Below are 21,572 nucleotides of genomic sequence, written 5' to 3' on the forward strand. Positions count from 1 at the left end.
ACCAGTTTAGAGGACTGAGAGGCGATCTTATTGAAACATATAAGTCCCCGAGGGGACTTGACAGTGTGGATGCTGAAAGGATGTTTCTCCTTGTGGGAGAAAGTAGAACGAGGGGACACAGTATAATAATGTCACTCATTTCAGATGGAAATGTGGAGAATGTTTTTCTCTAAAGGTTGCGAGTCTGTAGAATTCTCTTCCTTAGAGAGTTATTAAGTAATTTAAAGGCTGAGTTAGATAGGTTCTTAATTGACAAGGGAGACAAACGCTTAGGAAGGAAAGTGCTGATGAGGCCACAATCAGATCAGCCATGATTGGACTGGTTAGATTGTATTGGATTTGTTTATTGTGATGTATACTGCGGTACAATGAAAAGTATTTTTCTGCGAGCAGCTCAAATGGACCATTTAATACATAAAATAAAATAAAAAGAAAACACATAATATATTATTATATATATATATATAAAGGCCTCGGAGGATGTTAAAAACTGCAACGGATGATAAAGGGAAAGATTAGTGATAATTTTAGTGTTAGAATTAAATTTTAAAAGATTAGTATGGTTATAAGAGATGTGAAAAGAGGATCTGTTTGGGAGAGCCCACAGAGAGTCGCTACGGTCCGGCGCCATCTTGAGTGACTTAATTGAACGGGGGAGCAGCCTGAATGGCCTAAACCTGCTCCTAATTTGTATGTAATAGGAATGTCTGGACTCTTGGTTGGAGCTTGAAAATATCTAACTGATGAAAGTGAATTATGGGGTCGCTGTGCGTGTTGGTGGGCTACTTTCTATGGGGAGACTTTCATAGAATTTACAGTGCAGAAGGAGGCCATTCGGCCCATCGAGTCTGCACCGGCTCCTGGAAAGAGCACCCTACCCAAGGTTAACACATCCACCCTATCCCCATAACCCAGTAACCCCACCCAACACTAAGGGCAATTTTGGACACTAAGGGCAATTTATCATGGCCAATCCACCTAACCTGCACATCTTTGGACTGTGGGAGGAAACCGGAGCACCCGGAGGAAACCCACGCACACACGGGGAGGATGTGCAGACTCCGCACAGACAGTGACCCAAACCAGAATCGAACCTGGGACCCTGGAGCTGTGAAGCGATTGTGCTAACCACAATGCTACCGTGCGGCCCTATTCGATGACAATCAGAATTGCCTCCTTGACTGTCGATTGGTGAACAGAAAGCTGTGACCTGTGCATTATCTGTAGGCTTTGAGCACGCAAAAGAAATTGAATCGGAAACACGAACACATAACCTTTCATACGTGCAGACAGACCCCTTACAGAATTTGAACCATCATGATTTAACATTCTGCTACGCTGTCACTTCACATGGATATATTTTCCCTTTGCCACAGTGAAAAGAATGTAATGGTTCTGTTGGCACCAACCATCATGCATCATCCATCACCCACAAAGATGTTTTGTTCTCAACGACAAAATGCCAGCTGCTGCTTTCCCACTTGGTCCCACATATTCTTGTCAGAGAACAATTGTCCTGACTGCCTGAGTGGTTTTCTGACACTGAGGCACACTAATCCAGTCTTTTGCGTACAAGGATGGCATTATCATTGCTATCCTAGCAGGCTGATTAGCACAATATGATGTTTTCAAAAACAGCCAGCAAGAGTTCCTTGCAGTAAGAATATAGCTTTTTAAAGATTTTTTGAGCTCAGTTATTCATCAAAATGAAGGAAAGTGATAGCTGGGATGAAGTATTTCCTACCTTGGAGCGGCAATAAATTCCAGAGTCATTTCGGAATATGAGTCATACCCACTGAGGGCAACAAAGGACATCGTGCTGTTTGAAACCGTTTACTTTAAAGTTCCTTCACCGGTGTGAAAAATTCATATTTTACAAGTAGTACTGAGATAAATAGATTACAAAGTATTCCATTGATTTTTTTTGCGGGCAGCACGGTGGTGCAGTGGGTTAGCCCTGCTGCCTCACGACGTCGAGGTCCCAGGTTCAATACCGGCTCTGGGTCACCGTCCGTGTGGTGGTTGCACATTCTCCCCGTGTTTGCGTGGGTTTCTCCTCCACAACCCAAAGATGTGCAGGGTAGGTGGATTGGCCATGCTAAATTGTCCCTTAATTGGAAAAAAATTAATTGAGTACTCTAAATTTATAAAAAAAATAGAATGTTGCTGTTCAATGGTGTGCATTGTTCTTTTTTGAAAATAATTTTGAAACATTGAAAACCATATTGCAGCTATTGTAGCAGTTTGGTACCAGTTTCTACCATATGCCACATTATTGTGTTGCATAACCTTGCCAACTTCATGCCAAGTGTCTTTTTTGTAATAGTAGCAATGTAACCTGTACAGGGAACCACATCCTATCTTGGTATGCTTTGTATAAGTAACATCTTCACCGCTTTTAACAACTAAAAATAGAAGTAATGAATGTACAACAAAAGTCATCAACAAGAGAAGGCCAAATCTTCCCCCTTAATTGAATGAATTTGTGTTTTTTTAAACCTGGGACATAGACTTTAGGAAAGGTGCAATCCGTGAATGGGTTATTAAATCACATAGCAGTTATTGGGCTACCAAATAAACACTTGCATTCTGTTAATGAACAATTGAACCACACATACCGTTAATGGGCTATTATACACCTGTTAAGGTGTCATCATTCTACACATTCACAACTTATTGGGCTACTTAGCTGAAATCACATTTGCAACTTAATTAAACACAATTTAGAGTGGGATATTTGAAGATAATTTGTTAATGGTGGCCGGAATTTACCGATTTTCTTTTTAGTGTGCCAGCTTGGGTCGGAAAAGCGGAGCCCATTGTCTGCGTTGCTGGCTCTCCTCACCATACTTTTAGACATTCTGAAAACAAGGGGAAGGAGTTCAGCAACATAGGCTCTTGAAAGACTGATGTAAAAAAGATAAAAATAGAAAATAGGACCCCCCCCCCCACCCCCCCATGGAATATCCCATCATCTCTCCTGTGGAATCCCACTGGCACTGTCCCCTGGTACGCTCTGAGCATGCCCCCCAGGGCTGTACTCACCTGTGTGTGCGGATTCTGTTAGCCTTGTGCATGTTGTGGGGGATCTGTCATGATTCATGTTGACGTGAATGAACAGTCCACTGTGAGAGATCTATCAAGCGTAAACACCTTATCTGCATTGGTAATTAGATGTAAATTAGGATCGGATTTACCTGTCTGCCGAAATCATGCGTGGCAAATGCCCCCACACCCCAATCCCGCCTTTTCCAAAGATATATATGTAACTTGATATGCTATTTAAATGCACATCTGTAACTTACCGAATGGTCTAAAACACCTGTGACTTCAGAATGGCTCATTTTAATATGCACTTGCAATATGGACTTGCAAGTTAATGTACACCTGCAAATGGATTACTATGAAGCCTTTATTTCATGATGATTGTGGGAAATGGGGTCTTTGTGCAGATATGTATAAAAGGAGGCAAGAAAATTTGGTAGTTACTATTATTTACTAGGAAAGCAGCATGGATGCAAGTACAATAAATGTTTATATGTGCTGTTGAAATTTAAAAAATGAAACCTTGTGAAACATTGTCATCAAATTACATATCATATCTGGAAGAGTTAAAGATTACTTTTATTTCCTAGGTGCAAAGCCGTGTCCTAGTAGCAAAGCATTGCAAGAAGGGCGATCGTGTAATGAGCATGGCTGCACAGTGTTCTATTGGGATACGTCACCTTGGGGTCCTTGTATTGAAGATACGTTAGTAATGCCCCTCAATGCTACAATGAGTTGGAACGGTGAGGCCACCTGTTCTGTGGGCATGCAGACTCGACAGATCCATTGCATGAAAAACAAAGTTGGACATGTCACTCCGAAAAGGTATTAGTATTTTCTTTTCCGAATAAGGATTTAGATAAACTATTAGTAATAAAGAAATCAATTCTGTCTTTGTCTTGTCATTTGTTTAAATTCACTCTGTATGATATTGGCATGTGTAACTTGTTGAGCTTGCTGTTCATGAAGTTTATTGCTTGATGGAACCATCAATTCACCAGACATGTGTTTCCGATATGAATCTAGACTTTAATCGACTTACTACAGAGCCAGCCTGTTACCCGTTAATTAACTCTCAGTAAACTGCAGGCTGACTCTGGACAAGGGTATTTATACAGCAGCACTAGGGGGAGGAGTCATGGGCGGAGCCAAGGGTGGAGCCCTGTACAAGCTCCTGAGCAAACCCAGAGCTACTCCCCCTAGTGGTAGGATAACGCTACTGCACTTACAAAGACATAGTGTGAATTATCATATTACATTCACCACATTGCTACTGGACTACAATGTCTTCAGAGCACTCACTCATCCTCTTCCTGCCCTTGTATGAGGCAAGACCCCAAGTCAGAAACCTGAATTTAGCTTGATCCCGTGTGATGACTTTTCCTTCTGCACACTTGGACCAATTGTGTTTCACTCTTTTTTTTTTTCCGGCTGACCATTCCAAACATTGCACATCAGAACGGAAAAACCTCTGAGCTGAAATAAATTGTTCCTTGGATTTTATCATCAGAATTCGGATGCTCAGACGCAGCTTGTCTGTCGGGGTTTAACACATTTCATGCATTACCTTCTGACTCCACAAAAAAGAGAACTTAGCAAAGTTTTGGAGCCTGTTTTTGTGTGGCCTCCATTGGTTCCTTTAAGAACCACTGGTTAGTAGCAAAAGATGTTGAAGGACTAGTCAGAGCTTACAATGTCGAAAGTCTAGATAAATTTTGGAACCCAAATCAGTTCAACATTGAAATGAGGCCTGCACTCATTTCAGGCAGCTGCTGGGGCTACCCAAAAAAAAGGCCCCAGTAGGTTTGGCACAGGCCTCTGATATGAATTAGTTATTGTAAACTGGATATAGAAATGACTCTTAAAAGGTCTACTTTAAGGTATTTCTAAACATTAAGTAAGTGGGGCCATCAATAGTACAATATATTAATACACAATCTTTTTGGAAAAATAACAGGAGTTTCCAGCTTGGGGTCTTCATTATGTATGTTCTTAGGTTGGTTGAAAACAGGTTGAAAAAATGAAAATGTAAGGTGCTTTAACATGGAGACAAAAAGAAAATCAGAAAGTGAGGGAACCAATGGTTTCTTTTTGCCCTGTTAGAAACATTTGAACAGAGCTAATGGACACGATTCAACCACCGCGTTGCACTCGGTGTGCCAGGGAAAGGCCAAAATCGAGATTTGCGCCCGGCACAAACCTGTTTGCAATTCACCCGGCCCTCTCTCGATGGCAAGTTTCGGATCTCACCCAAAGATGGCGAGAATATCATTTACCCTCATTTGCATTCATTTCAATCTCATTCGCAACATTGAAGTCAAATGCAGTGGCCTAGTGGGAATTACCTGACTCGTAAGCGGCAAGTCACGTGGGAGTCGTTTAGTACTCCTTTTTAAAAATATGAAGCTAACGCGATGGCTTCTGTGGCGAGGTGAGGAGGTGAGTAGTCCTTTCCATTTTATGGTATGCAGCACAAAGGCACGGGTGCTGCTGCCCCAGTGCTTGGGGGTTTGATGGACCCCCCAGGAGAATTAACCTCGGTTGGGTGTCTGAAGTGTTCCTGGTCAGGGGGGGTTGGTCTTTGCTTCTGCGAGGCCTTCAAGTCATCTTTAACTATTGTGGTGACCCATAACAGGGGCAAGCTGCATCCTCTCTGTCCTACCAAACAATTCCAGGACAGAGCCTTGCTGTGCCTTGAAAGCTGAAAGCCAATTTCACTCCCTTTAACTGTGAACAGCCTCTTGATTCACAGTTGAAGGCTTATTGCAAATGAGGAATTGGCCTTGTTAGTTGTGAGAGCCCTTCACAATCCTTGACCCTCAAGACCCTACTCCAGGATACCCATGCCATGCCTCAGAGGATAATTAGTGCACAGCATCTCAAAGAAACTCAAGCCTAATATTGTGCCTGAACTCTAGGAGTGTCAGCACCATAGAGGCAGCTGCCAACTATCAAACACTAAAGAGAAGGCTTTCAATACTGGAGATCCTCTCGCGGTCAAAGAGTAAATGTGTGGATCAAGGAAGGGTACCGAAGCACAGACTCCTTAATGTTCCCAGCAAAGATCTGGGATTTGTGATCAGGGGGCTCCTGATGTGACTTGTGGTTAGTGGCAACATTTGCCAGCACAACTGGCTTGATGGATGGCAATCTGAGAGATGGCGGTACAGTTATGGTAAGGCTGGGGTGACTTGCAGGATTTGAGGGCCCTGGAATTGAAGACCTAATGGATTGTCGGCATTCAATTCCTTCCAGAATAAAACTGTTTGCTGGTGTGGATCTCGCAGAGGCTGTCCTCGTGTTGCTGGTGGTGGCCGAGACAGGCAGAAGCTGGAGAAAGCGGCAGCAGCAACGACGCAGACGGTAGGCGGCACCTCATGTGCAGGGGACCACCCTGGAGGCATGGCCGCCCACCAGACTGAGGAGGAACCCAGAGCGAGAGGCCAGCGACGGCCCAAGGTGTACAGGTGTCTTTGGACTTTTGATGAGATGACGTGCTGCATGTGCCGCAGGAGATCCGTCTCAACAAAGAGACAATGTGGGATTTGTGGAATGTCCTCATGGACTTGGCACTCAGAGATGGAGGAGGGCACCCTCTTCCGGTGGCTATGAAGATTACTGCAGCCCTAAACCTTTATACAACTGGCTTACTCCAGGGCTTTAGTGACAACCTGTGCAGCATTGCTCAAGCTACAGCCACAGGTGCATCCATGATGCCCTGTATGCCAGGCATCTAACTGCACCAACTTTGAGCTAGACCATGCCCACCGAGATGCTCGGGCTGCAGGATTCTCTGCCATAGCCAGGATGCCCAGGTCCAGGGAACAATCGACGGCACGCATGTCGCCTTGCGTGCACTGGGGCATTAGGGAGTGGCCTTTATTAACAGGAAGAGATTCCACTTCCTGAATGTTCAGATAATGTGCGACCACCACGACCCACCCTATCCTCTTAACCCAGTAACGCCACCTAACCTAACCTCTAATCTTTTCGACACCAAGGGGCAATTGATCATGGCCAATCCACCTAACCTGCACATCTTTGGACTGTGGGAGAAACAGAGCACACGGAGGAAACCCACACAGACATGGGGAGAAAGTGCAAACTCTACTCAGACAGTCACCCAAGGTTGAAAATGAACCCAGGACCCTGGAGCTGTGAAGCAGCAGTGCTAACCACTGTGCCACCATGCTGCCTGGGTTGGTGAGGGCTTGGATCTCTGAGACTCTGCCCCTCATCTTGGCCTTTTCTGGTTTATGTTTGGTCTCCTGTGGGGACAAAGGGAGGGCATTGTGAGCTGCACACTTGATTGGTCAGGGGGATCTATAGCAAGGGGCATGTGTGAGCATCACACATAAAGGAGTTGTGCTGGTGGAATCCAATGGGTTTTGTGGAATAAGCATGAAGATCGGTGTGGGGAGGATGCGAGGTGTCAGCTAGTGATCAGCCAGGGGTGGGTTTTGGAATTTGAGGGATGGAAGACGGAACTGATGCCAGGAGAGAGATGGTAACTAACCTTTGCAGCTCGGTGGGAGTTTGTTGGTCCTTTTCCGACATTGGACGGTGGTCCTCCTGCTCGTGCTGCCAGCGCTGCCAGTCACTGCCACTACCTCTCAGGTGGCACTGCTCACTCTGCTGCTGGGCCTCCGACTCCTTTGCACCAATGGCCTGGCCTTATCGGAATCCCCAAAGCGAGGAGCAGGTCTGTGTGCTGCTATGCTTGTGAGTTGACTGGAGTGAGTGGTGAGTGAGTCTTTAAAAACAGCAGCCCCTTATTAGCAGCAAGCAGCTGAGGGACGAGTCAGCTGAAGCAGATGGCGTGGAAGCCAGGAATGGCAAGATTCATGTGGGCACTCGTTTTTGGTGCTACGTACCATTGAATACGGGTCTGCATCTCGTCAACGTGGCCATTGAGAAACACTCCACCAAACTTGCCCAAATGACACTTAGAAATGTTTCTGTTGAATCGTGCCTGATGCAACAGATTATTTGTTTACCCTATTGATCAAGAAGAAGTGCACAGCATGGGAGAATGTGAAGAATGTGAGAGAAAGAAAAACATTATTGCTATCTGAAATAAATTGGGCTTGAGAAAAGCTATACTGAGAAGTGATAGTGTGCTCTCTTGTCTCAGTCATTCTTTCCTTTTAACCTTTGCTATTTTTCTTTGTCGCTGTTAATTGCTACTTTACTGAAATGCAGTCCCTGCTTACAGATCCTTTCCCTGTATTCGATTGCTCTTCAATTCTTCTGGTTTCTTTCCTACTCTATTGCTACTCATCTGCCATAGATACTCAAACACCATCATTGTGACAGTTTTCAAATATAAATGCCAAATGTTTTCAATTTATGGTATCCAATTAAAGCTAATGTTAGCTCGAGGAACTGCACACCATCTTTCAATTATATCTTCCACGCTTAACACTGATGTTCAACAGTTTCAGAGGACAACCACTACTCCCACTTTTTTTTTGGACAGCGGTTGTTGGGTATTTAATTTTGTTATTACCATTTACACCTCCTCCAGATCAATCTTCTACTTGTCCCACTACCATCCCTTTTTGCCTTGCAGCATTTTCCTTTTTGTCACTTAATGCCTCCTGCCTTGTACACTATTCCAGATCCTATTCTTGCCTCCCCTTACTCCTTTCGCTGACTCTTCGCCTTGCTGACATCTCATAACTTTTTCTCGTGCTGATGGAAGGTCATCGATCTGAAATGCAAACTTTTCTCTCCACAAGTGCTACCAGGTCGGCTGAGTATTTCCTACATTTTCTATTTATATTTCTGATTTCCAGCATCCACAGTGTTTCACTTTTGAGACATTAGCAGTGTTATTTAAGTGCACATTTGATAGAAGCTAATTGAATAAGTTCAGTGATGTTTACCAATTAATAAAGCAGGTAAAATTCACTTTCCATGTCAAGGGTGTTCTGAATGATAAGTGCAATATATTTTAAGTTCAACCCATAATACTTTTTACTTCTGTGACACATAAAACAGAAGGATCTTATTTAAAGTGCAAAGAGAAGAAACACAGATCAGTACAATGACAGGCTAATAATGACACTTCAGCACTAATGGACAACACATTAAAATGTCATGGCCAATCTTTGAACATGCTGACGAGTTTTCCATATGCAGACATAAGGAATAATAATTACAATGTGCAATGCTAATGAGGTACCGAGGTTCAACTTTCAGATCACTGTCATTCCTTCCCAATAAAGTGAATGTATTATTGCTTTACATGCAGCTGAACATTGTCAAGACGTTTTTCTCAATTATGTTTATTTAAAATAATTTATGTTGATAAAAGAAAAATAAAGCTGATTTAAATCTGAATTCTGAGTGAGAACATTTAAGTGGAAGTCTGAAAAGAAAGAGCTTCAATGAGAATACACTATCAATGGAGAACAATACAGTTAATTTGAGATTGAAGAAAACATGGATATTGTCCCATTGATAGGTTTGAGAACGGATGCAGGGAACTATTTATTTTAATTGTTCTATATCCATATTGGAACCATTTTCTCAGATTTTCACTAGGTTAGTTTGTCACACCGTGGAAGTAAAAATTCCAGCTAATCTGAATTAGGATTGCGGTAACTGAGTTGAATGTTTTCTTTATCTCAGTGGTGACACACATACTTTGCTCAATCCTCAAAAAAGCAATCTACATTTAGCTGGAACAGACTTGCATACAATCGGTTTGGACATCATTTGGATCAAGGTGGTGAAAGACCCTTGTCTACCCTGCCACTAACTTGATCTTGATGAGCAAAATATTCAAATTTGAAAGCATTGATGTTTTGAATCATCACTAGCACTGCCACAAGCAAAGAATGGTTCGTTCACCAGCAGTAATCCTGCTTAACTTGCTGAGCAACAACATTGATACCAGCAATGGCAAAACGTAGTTACATTGCTTTTCAGTAAAGTATGTTGTAAAATAATTTCACACAATTCTCTGGCAATGATTGGGGATACAGTCACATCATGTTACTGAGTGAGTGTCTAAAATGTTTTATATTTAACCTGGCATGTTAATTTGTATCAGCGGACATCATCTTGGAAGCAATTGACTGGCTGGGAAATTAGCTTTGCTTAAAAAAAATCATCCTTGAAAAATGATAGTTATGAAGCTTGTTGCTTCTGTTTTGTCTGTTCTTTGTCATGACAATTCTTGATATTTGCCTCCTTCCCAACATTTCTAGGTGTCCGGAAAGTATCAGGCGTGAAACTGTTCGGCCCTGCCTGTTGCCATGTAAAAAGGACTGCGTTGTCACCCCTTTCAGTGAATGGACACCGTGCCCGACCATGTGTCAGCAAGGTAATTGTTTTGAGAAATTAGCTTCCGTAGCGATAAATACTGGAACAAACTAGAACAAACCCATTAAAATCATGGAGTGAAAGAATGTTGGGATTTTCTACAGAAATTATTTGCTCCTCCCAGAACACACACATCTCTGTAAAATTACATTCTGGGAAAACTACTGCCAAATAACAAAGCAAACATAAGACTTAGCAGAATATATTTCTATTTGCACAGTATGCTAGAAATAGCAGCTATAATGAATATTGATCCTATTTTTTAACTTGTATTTTCAAAATCCTATTTAAATGGGCGTACTTCTCTTGTGTAGCGCTCAAGCGCCAGCACAATGCAGCTGCAGAATCTCCGGAGGGGCCTCCCGTGAGTCGAAATTCTGCCCAAAATGGCCGGGACCGAATGACGCTTGCGGAAGTAGGTCATAAACCTACTTACGACCTACCTGCCCAGGATGCACCGGCCTCCCTCGATTCTCAGGCTTCCCCAGGGAGGTTGAAACCAGGCGCCAATCAGTCCTGGTCCATACAGACATGGGCCAAGTGGAACGGCACCCGGGGGTGGGGGGTGGGTCTTCCAAGCTACCGGAGACCCCTGGGTGGTCAGAGTAAGTGCAGGATGGCTCCCTGGCTCTCCCCCTAGAAAGCAGGTACCTTGGCACTGCCCAGCTGGCACCTTGGCACTCCCACCTTGGCACTGCCAAAGTGCCTGGATGGCATTGCCAAGCCGGCAGGAGAACTGCCTGAGGGTCAGGGAGGCAGTGCAAGGTACAGAATGCCAGGGTGGCACTGCCAAAGGTCAGGGACCAAGGGGGGGGGGGGGGCATGGTCATGAAATGAGGGTGGAGAGCGGGTTTGAAGGATGGGAAGGTGCAGGACAGGTAATTGGGGCGTTCGGGCGGTTTGGGGATGACGAGTTGGGGTTCTGGAAGGGAGGAGATGCTGTAAGGGGGCTTATGGGGGGTGCTGAAGAGGGGAACCCCAGAGCGGATGTGGGGTAGTGTGTGTGGTGTGGTGGTGACAAGGGGGGGCGGGTGGGGGGGCAAGCTCACTTAGAGATCAGGGCACCCTTTCAAAATGGCAGCCCGATCTCTGAGTTCAGCTCCCCAGTGCTAAAAAAATTCTAAATGTAGGCTAAACTGGTGAGGCACTCCCCAGGGCCTGAAATAGTGACTAAGGACATGATTCTTCCATAAAATTGCTACGTTCATTTGTGGCAGGTTTTCAGGGAGTTTCCCATCGGCTCTGCTAGCGGATTCCCCACCAGTATTCAATTACACTTAGTGACGGAATTGAATCTGAGTCCCTGGTGCTGTGAGACAGCAGTGCTAACCACTGAGCCAATGTGTCACCACGCAGTTGATTTTCAAACTGTTGACTGTTTTATAAACAAAATAGTCTCAAGTGGTGCTGCAGGTTGTGTTTGCTGATTGCTGCTGCTGGCAACTGCAAATGCCTGAAGGTCATATGTTTGTTTGCTGCCACCTCTTGTGATTCTGTGGCCTGTCATAAGGAAGGGGAGGATGTGGATGACCTGCTGCCAACACTGGAGAAGGAGAAGGAGAGCTCTTTCTCTCTTCTGGTGTGCTCTATGTCAATGTGATTTTCTGATGTGACTTTCCACTGTTACAGGAGGGGGAGAGGCAGATTGATTTGTCTTTGTGAAGGTGTTGAAGCTTTTGCAGATTGCTGGTGATTTTATTGTATTGTTGACTGTTTAATGCCTGGAGGCCGTATGTTTGTTTGCTGCCTCCTCCTTTGCTGCTGTGGCCTGGAGAGAGGAAAGGGAGGATGTAAGATGACCTGCTACCAGCACTGGAGAAGGGGAAGGGGTGTCCTTTTTCTCTTCTGGCATGCTCTGTGACGGTGTGACTTTCCAAGGTTGAGAATCTACTGCTGGGAGCTGCAGGAGGGGAGAGAGGCAGATTGGTCCGAATAAGCAACTTGATGAAGGTGTTGAATAAATGCTTTTGCAGGTTGCTGGTGACTTTATTGTATTGTTGCCTGTTTCATGATTAATGCCTGGAGGCCATGTGTTTGTTTGCTGCTGCCTCTTTTGCTTCCGTAGCCTGAAGTGTGGAAAGGGAGGATATAAGGTGACCTGCTGCCAGCACTGGGGTAGGGTGCGCTCTTTCTCTCTTCTGGGGCGGTATTCTCCCCTACCCGGCGGGGCAGGGGGTCCCGGCGTAGGGGAGTGGCGCCAACCACTCCGGTGTCGGGCCTCCCCAAAGGTGCGGAATTCTCCGCACCTTTGGAGGCTAGGCCGGCACCGGAGCGGTTGGCACTACACCGACTGGCGCCAAAACCGGCACCAGCGCCTTTGATGTCACCACCGGCGCATGCGCGCTGGGGGGGTTCTCTTCCGCCTCTGCCATGGTGAAGGCAGTGGCGGAGACGGAAGAAAAAGAGTGCCCCCACGGCACTGGTCCGCCCACCGATCGGTGGACACCAATCACGGGCCTGGCCACCGTGGGGGCACCCCCATGGGGTCCGATCGCTCCCCGCGCCCCCCCCCAGGACCCTGGGGGCCCGCCGCGCCGCTGATCCCGCCACCACCAGAGGTGGTTCAAACCTCGGCGGCGGGAGAGGCCTCCCAGCGGCGGGACTTCGGCCCATTGCGGGCCGGAGAATCGCCACAGGGGGCTCGCCGATCGGCGTGGGGTGATTCCTGCCCCAGCCAATTCCCGGGTGGCGGAGAATTTCTGCCACGGCGGGGGCGGGATTTTCAGCAGCCCCGGGCGATTCTCCGACCCTGCGGGGGTCGGAGAATTTCGCCCCTGGTGTGCTCTGTGTTGGTGTGACTTTCCACTGTTGAGAGGCTACTGCAGGGAGCTGGGAGATGGGAAGAGAGGGGTGGATTGATCCGAATGTGCAGTTTGATGAAGGTATTGCAGAAATGGTTTTGCAGATTCCTAGTGAATGACGTCATCGCGTATTTGCGCGAAACCCGCGCATGCGCGGGCCGGGATGCCCCTCAGCCGCCCCGCGAATGGATACTGCGGGGCGGCGGAAGGACAAATAGTGCGCGGGCAGCGGGCCCGATGCCCGCGATCGGTGCCCACCGATCGCAGGCCCATGGCACCCTTGGCACGGCCGTGCCAATCGGTGCCATGGTTATAAAAAGCGTGTTGTTCCCGCCGTTTTTACGAACGACCAGACCAGGTGTGTTTGCCGTTCGTAAAAACAGCGTAAAGGGCTGGGACTTCGGCCCATCGAACAGCTGTGAATCGTGTCGGGAGTTGGGCGGGGGGGGGGGGAGAATAGCGGGAGGGGCGGGAAAAATGTCGGGAAGGCCCTCCCGCTATTCTCCGACCCGTCGTGGGGGGCGGAGAATCGGGCCCACTGGAACTGGACTATAGTACTGGGGATATCCCTGTAACCAGAGGCTGGGTGAGTGGACCAGGGGAGGGTACCTGAGCTTGGTTTCTCTAATGATTCTGGTTGGGGTCTGGGCTCCAGTTGCCCTGGAGTGGCTGCCGGTGCATGTGCAGGGAAGGGTTCCCAAGCACAACTGGCTCGTTGGATGGCCCGTTGAGAGAAGGCAGGCACATAAGGATGAGGGAGGCCTGGGGCTTTGAGGGTCCACAAATGATTGTCAGTCTCTCACCTTCTCCAATTCCTTACAAATATAACAACATAGATGGTATTGTTGACCCCACAGAGGGTGCCCACACAGTACTGGTGGCAGCCCAGGTGGCTTCCCGAAGTTGTACGCACAAAAGCTACATCATGGGACACTCAGAAATTCTCGGCATCATCGAGGACCACGCCAGGCTGACAGGTTGGCTCTTAGAATATAAGAATGCAAAGGGAGGCTGTTCGGCCCATTGATCTGTACCGACTCACTTAAGCTCTCACTTCCACCCTACCCCCGTAACCGAATAACTTCTATCCTTTTTTGGTCACTAAGGGCAATTTATCATGGCCAATCCACCTAACCTGCACATATTTGGACTGTGGGAGGAAATCGGGGCACCCGGAGGAAACCCACGCAGACAGAGGGAGAACGTGCAGACTCCGCACAGACAGTGACCCAGCAAGGAATTGAACCTGGGACCCTGGCGCTGTGAAGCCACAGTGCTAATCACTTGTGCTACCGTGCTGCCCGATTTATCTTGGGGGGTAAAGGGTACCCACTAATATCCTGGCTGATTGTACCTGTTAACTATACTACTGTGAGAGAAAACTGCATTTACTTGTGGTCAAAACAAGGATTGTCAGATCAGACTTTAACTCCTCTACAAAACTTTTCAAAATGTTTCTGAATTCATTAGCTCGACCCAGCACTGACATCATCCCCCCAGGCTGAAAAACAAATGACCTTTCCAGGCTAAAAGTATGTTGAGCGGAATTCTCCGACCATGCCTTCACCCTGGCGGGGGCGGAAGAGACCCCCTCCCCTGCGCATGCGCTAGTATGACATCACCAGCCGCTGACGCACCGGCGCATGCGCGGACTTCTGCCGGCTGGCAAAGGCCTTTTGGCCCCGGCTGGCAGGGCGCCAAAGGCTGTTCGCCACTCTGGCGCGGGCCTAGTCCCTCAATGTGAGGGCTTGGCCACTAAAGGTGCGGAGGCCCGACGCCGGAGTGGTTCACGCCACTCCGTCCCGCCGGGTATAGGAGAATCCCAGCCCTGGTCTCTGTTTACAAATGCCTTTTTCTGAAGAAAGAGAGCTGGTTCACACAGTGACCCTTTGGTGAGAATTCGCTGGTTATTTCTGGAGAAAACAGAATGAGAAAAAAAGAGCTTCTCGTCCTCAGCTGCCAAAAGTGAAAGTGAAAGATCTTTAGGTCTCTGAACCACTTCAGTGGGAACATAACCAATCACCACCTGTTTCCGGGCAAAGCACCACTTTTTAGGTCCATTTATTAACCACCAGCCACGTCAATCAATCTAGGTCATCACTGATGTCAGTCTAAAACAGCATAGCCTTCTGGACCTTGCTGTTCAAATTAAAGGTGCAGGCTGTTTTGCCTTAAAGTCACAAGACCATTAAACATTCATGGATCAAAAATATAACAGCAGAAAGAAAGAGAAAGTAGAAATAAGGGAAAAAACAGGAAATACACAGGAACAAACAGGAAGGACCCTTCCGTTGCCACAAGGGAAGTTATGGCTTTTGATGGCCAATCATCTCAGTCAAGGAAAATCATGATAGGGGTTTGTCAGGACAGTCTCCTTGGTCTCACCACTTTCAGCTGCTTCATTAAGAACTTTTCCTCCATGATAAAGGCAGAAGTGGGATTTCAGCAAGATCTGGATAAATCCAGCTTGGGCTAATATTTTGGGCAGCACGGTAGCATAGTGGTTAGCACAATTGCTTCACAGCTCCAGGGTCCCAGGTTCGATACCCAGCTGGGTCACTGCCTGTGCGGAGTCTGCACGTTCTCCCCGTGTGTGCGTGGGTTTCCTCCGGGTGCTCCGGTTTCCTCCCACAGTCCAAAGATGTGCGGGTTAGATGGATTGGCCATGATAAATTGTCCTTAGTGTTCAAGAAGGTTGGGTGGGATTACTGGGTTAGGGGATAGGGTGTGGGCTTGGGTAGGGTGCTCTTTCCAAGAACCGGTGCAGACTCGATGGGCCGAATGGCCTCCTTTTGCACTGTAAGTTCTATGAATTTGATATATAACAAGGAACACACATGAAAAAAAATGACACATGATACATAAGTGATAGACTAATCCACCTAATTTTGACATTATATGGCATTAACATTGTAGAATCTGCCATTATTAACTGAGCAATACAGAACCTGAGTACAGCAGAAAAAAAGAGACATGCTGTTGAAACTTTTTGCTGTGACCTTGAGCACGCACTTGCCATTTGTGGAATCGGCAGTGCAGGTGGAACATACCCTGAAAATCAGGAAACACGATTCTTGGCGGAGAGATCGCATTTCCCGATTATCCCCGGCTATGGCCGGTGACGTTATGAGAATCATGCCACAAAGGGCGTGAACCTCAAATAATAAATTTCATTGCATTTAAATACTATGAGCGGTGCTGCCACCAAATGATCCCCCTCACTAAATATTCACACATCGGCAAGGTTTACAACAGATTGGGCCAGGTGTGAGGCAGTCGAGGGGAACCCCCCCCCCCCCCCCACCCCCCCCCCCACCCCCCCCCCACCCCCCCCCCCCCCCCCCACAACACACAGAGGTAAGTATAGCCCCCTGTCATTGCCAGGTTGTCACTGTCAACACAGCAGAGCCAACCTGGCAGTGACAACCTGTGCCGGGGGCAATGCCAGGGCTGGACCATCATGGGAGCCCCATTGTGGCGGTGTGTTGATGTGTGATGGGCGGGGGTAAACAGACACTGAGGGGGGTATGCCAACGGTGAATGTCGGGTTGGAGGGTGCGTTTTCTGATGATGAATGTTGGTGGGGTGGGGGGGGGGGGGTTTCCAGTGAGGATTGATGGGGGGGGGAGAGCTTAGGCTGCAGTGCTGATAGGGACACACTTTAAAGGTGGTGCCCCGATTTTGTTGGAGCCAGTTAAAGATTCTATGAGTTCCCACCAGAGAGATGGCATAAACCATGGCAAAGAGATTCAGGATCCCTTGAGAAAAATGCTTTGTGCAACTGGAGAGTTACATGTCAGTTTTCTGTCCGAGCCTGACACTTTGCCAATTTCTGGTAAAATTCCGCTCTTTGTCTTGCACTTCTCAGTCCAGATTCACAAATAGCCTATTCCTCTTATTTCTTACATTCATACTATGGCTACAACATGTCCAATTTACAGGACACACTGTGGCAAGTCATCAAGGTTGTCCAATCTTCAACCTTCATGTCCAAGAAAGACAAAGGCAGGGAGCAGTTAACAGTATCATTTAGTAGTCAACCAATATCCTGACTGGATATATATTGTGGTTCTGTCATTGTTGGCAGTCAAAAATCTCCAACACCCTACCTACAAACCTTATGGGAGTATCTTCATTAGAAAGACTGCCGAGGTTCAAAAAGATTGACAAATATCACCTTCGCAAAGAAAACAAGGGTACTGAATACGGCCATGCCAGTGACAGCGAAATTCCAGTGAATTGCAAAAAAAGTGGGATTAAATAAATAAATAATCTTTTTATTGTTATAAGTAGGCTTACATTAACACTGCAATGAAGTTACTGTGAAAAGCCCCTAGTCGCCACATTCCGGCGCCTGTTCGGGTCCACGGAAGGATAATTCAGACTTCTCAGCTGGTACGGGAATTGAACCGGTGCTGCTGGCCTTGTTCTGCATCACAAATCAGGGGCGGGATTCTCCGTTGCTCGTCGTAACGCGGGTTTCCGGCGAGAAAAATCGGTGTTAATCACTCCGGCGTCGGGGCCTTCTTTTAAGCTGGCAATCTCCGTTCCCGGAGGGGCCAGCAGCTGATTGACGCGATACGCGTCAGTTTCACCAGCTGCGGAAGTGGTGAGACCCGGCGTATTTTGGAGGAGGAGGAGGAGAGAGACAGACCCAGCATTTGGGGGGGGGGGGGGTGTTGTCCCGGCATTTGGGGGGGTGTTGTCCCGGCATTTGGGGGGGGGGGTGTTCCGGCATTTGGGGGGGGGGGGTGTTCCGGCATTTGGGGGGGGGGTTGTTCCGGCATGGGGGGGGGGGGATCCGGCATGGGGGGGGGGGGGGGGTTCCGGCATATGGGGGGGGGGGTTCCGGCATATGGGGAGGGGGGGGGGTTTGGGGGCAGCGGCGTACAGAGGGGGGGGGGGGGCGACGGTGCGTTGGCCCCGGGCATCCATCGCCCCCCCCTCTGTACGCCGCTGCCCCCTACCCCAACCCCCCCCTCACCACCCCACCTCCCTCCCACCACTCCTACCTCCCTCCCCACCACCCTACCTCCCTCCTCACCCCCTACCCCCTCCAACGCCGCCCCCCATCTCTCGCAACGCCGCAACCCCCCCCCTCAACACCGGGTCCCCCCCCCCTCAACGCCGGGTCCCCCCCCCCCTCAACGCCGGTACCCACACCCCCTCAACGCCGGTACCCACACCCCGTCCCCCTCCCTCTGAAGGCCGGTACCCACACCCTCCCCCCCTCTCCTCCTCCCCCCCTCTCCTCCTCCCCCCCTTCCTTCCTCCCCCCTTCCTTCCTCCCCCTTCCTTCCTCCCCCCCTTCCTCCCCCCCTTCCTTCCTCCCCCCTTCCTTCCTCCCCCCCTTCCTTCCTCCCCCCCCCTTCCTTCCTCCCCCCCCTTCCTTCCTCCTCCCCCCCCTTCCTTCCTCCCCCCCCCTTCCTTCCTCTCCCCCCCCTTCCTTCCTCCGTTAGTGGGGGGGGTGGTGCGGCGTTGGAGGGGGGTAGGGGTGGTGAGGGGGGGTTGGGGTAGGGGCAGCGGCGTGCAGAGAGGGGGCGACTCATGCCCGGGGCCAACGCACCGTCGCCCCCCCTCTGCACGCAGCTGCCCCTACCCCAACCCCCTCCCCTCACCACCCCTACCCCCTTCACCACCCCTACCCCACTCCAACGCCGCACCCCCACACCCCCCACCCCCCCACCCAACCCCCACCCCCCACTAACGCCGCACCCCCCCCCACTAACGGAGGAAGGAAGGGGGGAGGAGGAAGGAGGGGGGACGGAGGAAGGAAGGGGGGGGGGAGGAAGAAGGGGGGGAGGAGGAAGGAAGGGGGGGGAGGAGGAGAGAGGGGGGGGGTGTGGGTACCGGCCTGAGGAGAGAGGGGTGGGGTGTGTGGGTACCGGCCTTCAGAGGAAGGGGGACGGGGTGTAGGTACCAGCGTTGAGGGGGGGGGGAGTTGCGGCGATGAGGGGGGGTTGCGGCGTTGAGGGTGGGGGGTTGCGGCATTGAGGGTGGGGGGTTGCGGCGTTGCGAGAGATGGGGGGCGGCGTTGGAGGGGGGTAGGGGTGGTGGGGAGGGGTGGGGGGCAGCGGCGTACAGAGGGGGAGGGGCGACGGTGCGTTGGCCCAGGCCATCCGTAGCCCCCCCTCTCTGCCCGCCGCTGCCCCCAAACCCCCCCCCCCGGATGCCGCAACCCCCCCCGGATGCCGCAACCCCCCCGAATGCCGCAACCCCCCCGAATGCCGCAACCCACCCCCCGATGCCCCCCCGATGCCGCAACCCAACCCCCCCCGATGCCGCAACCCACCCCCCCCATGCCGCAACCCACGCCCCCCGATGCCGCAAACCACCCCCCCATGCCGCAACCCAACCCCCCCGATGCCGCAACCCACCCCCCCGATGCCGCAACCCACCCCCCCCCCGATGCCTGCAACCCACCCCCCATGCCGCAAACCAACCCCCCCCGATGCCGCAACCCAACCCCCCCGATGCCGCAACCCAACCCCCCCCCATGCCGCAACCCAACCCCCCCCCATGCCGCACCCCAACCCCCCCCCATGCCGCAACCCAACCCCCCCCATGCCGCAACCCAACCCCCCCGATGCCGCAAACCCACGCTCCCCGATGCCGCAACCCACCCCCCATGCCGCAACCCAACCCCCCCGATGCCGCAACCCACCCCCCCGATGCCGCAACCCACCCCCCCCGATGCCGCAACCCACCCCCCCCGATGCCGCAACCCACCCCCCGATGCCGCAACCCACCCCCCCCGATGCCGCAACCCACCCCCCCGATGCCGCAACCCACCCCCCCGATGCCGCAACCCACCCCCCCGATGCCGCAACCCACCCCCCCGATGCCGCAACCCACCCCCCCCCGATGCCGCAACCCACCCCCCCCACCCGATGCCGCAACCCACCCCCCCCGATGCCGCAACCCACCCCCCCCCCCCGATACCGCAATCCACCCCCCGACACTGAACGGCGTCAACCATCATCAATGGTTGACGCCGTTTTAAAGCAACTTTAATTTGCGCCGAAGTGACCCGTGGCCACGTTGGCAGGACTTCGGCCCATCCGGGCCGGAGATTTGAGGTAAGTGAAAAAAAATTGAAATCCCGCCGGCGCCAGCTGTTTTCAGAGGCTGCCGGCGGGATTTGCACAGCGCCGGTTTTTGGCCGGTGGGAGATTTCAAAACCCTGCGGGAGCGGGATTAACGCCGCTGCCCGCCGATTCTCCGACCCTGCGTGGGGTCGGAGAATCCCGCCCCAGCTGTCTAGCCCCTGAACTAAACCAAGACAAAATGCCATTGCAATAACACAGCGCCTACTCAGTTGCAGTTGGTATTTTTCATTGTATGTTTTTATGATGGAAATATTCTAGAACCGTGATATTTCCAGGTGAATATCATACGTATGGACATCAATCAATAAATTCTATTTTTATTGCACATTTTTCAAGCGGGGACTATGTTCGTAAAATGGTTTTAGAAATGGGGAAGAAAGTAATTGATGGCCTTTTCATGTTGAACTCCTATAAAAGTAGCTACATGAAGTGTGTTCTGACCGGTGAGGACAGATGACACAAGTTTGCCTTTCTTTCCTGTTATATTGATTGGAACAGGATTTTTTGTAATTTAGACAAATTCAGTGTCTGTATTTAACTATTTACGTGCTGATTACAAAGAACTCAAGGTGGGATATTCCCTGGTGGTGGAGGTCACTGATAGAATCTTCTGGTTCCATTGAAATCAGTGATATTTTGTGTGGCTCGCCCATTTCACCACCGGGGCAGCCGCCGTGGAGTGTCACCTTCGGCGGGATCAGAAGGGAAGGGCGAGAAGGGCCAGAAAATCCTTCCCTCAATCTCACCGGATTTCTTCCCTTCATTCACAAAGGGGTTAGTTTCTATTCTGCTAAAATCCCACCCAGGTAAAGATAGAAAGATATTTAAAAAGGTAAACCCATGTCCCAAACTTTGCAACACACATACATAAGACAGAGATAGATAGGTTCTTGATTAATAAGGGATCAGGGATTATGGGGAGAAGGCAGGAGAATGGGGGATGAGAAAATATCAGCCATGATTGAATGGCGGAGCAGACTCTATGGGCCAAGTGGCCTAATTCTGCTCCTATTTCTTACAGTCTTATGGTCTTATACATGTACATGTACACGAGTTGTTAACTTTTAGTCAAATTAAATTTCAATGAGAAAAGGCAAGAAAGAAAATTAATGTGCACCGTTTATGATTCCTTTGCTGTTCATGCCAGAGACAGTTATTTTAATGCTGGTCCTGATTTTTCTCCTGCAAACACTGTTTGGAATTTTGAAGTGTCCTTCAAACGTCTGTGTCTGTTTCCCCCCTATATTAAAAATGTAGGCAGAGTTCCTTTTGATTGAAGTTCTCT

General features: G+C 49.5%; 1 protein-coding gene across 5 annotated transcripts in view; it reads left to right on the forward strand.

Moving 5' to 3' along the window:
• Window positions 1-21,572, forward strand: part of thsd7ba (thrombospondin, type I, domain containing 7Ba) — a 1,373,128-nt gene that overhangs the window by 808,973 nt on the left and 542,583 nt on the right. For all 5 annotated transcript variants that reach the window (XM_038789927.1, XM_038789926.1, XM_038789930.1 and 2 more), the window contains 2 exons: window positions 3,636-3,870; window positions 10,263-10,378. In XM_038789927.1, the coding sequence (XP_038645855.1) occupies window positions 3,636-3,870; window positions 10,263-10,378 (351 nt within the window). The remainder of the gene's footprint in view (window positions 1-3,635; window positions 3,871-10,262; window positions 10,379-21,572) is intronic.

This window comes from Scyliorhinus canicula, chromosome 2 (assembly GCF_902713615.1).
Source record: "Scyliorhinus canicula chromosome 2, sScyCan1.1, whole genome shotgun sequence".
NCBI classification, from domain to species: Eukaryota; Metazoa; Chordata; class Chondrichthyes; order Carcharhiniformes; family Scyliorhinidae; genus Scyliorhinus; species Scyliorhinus canicula.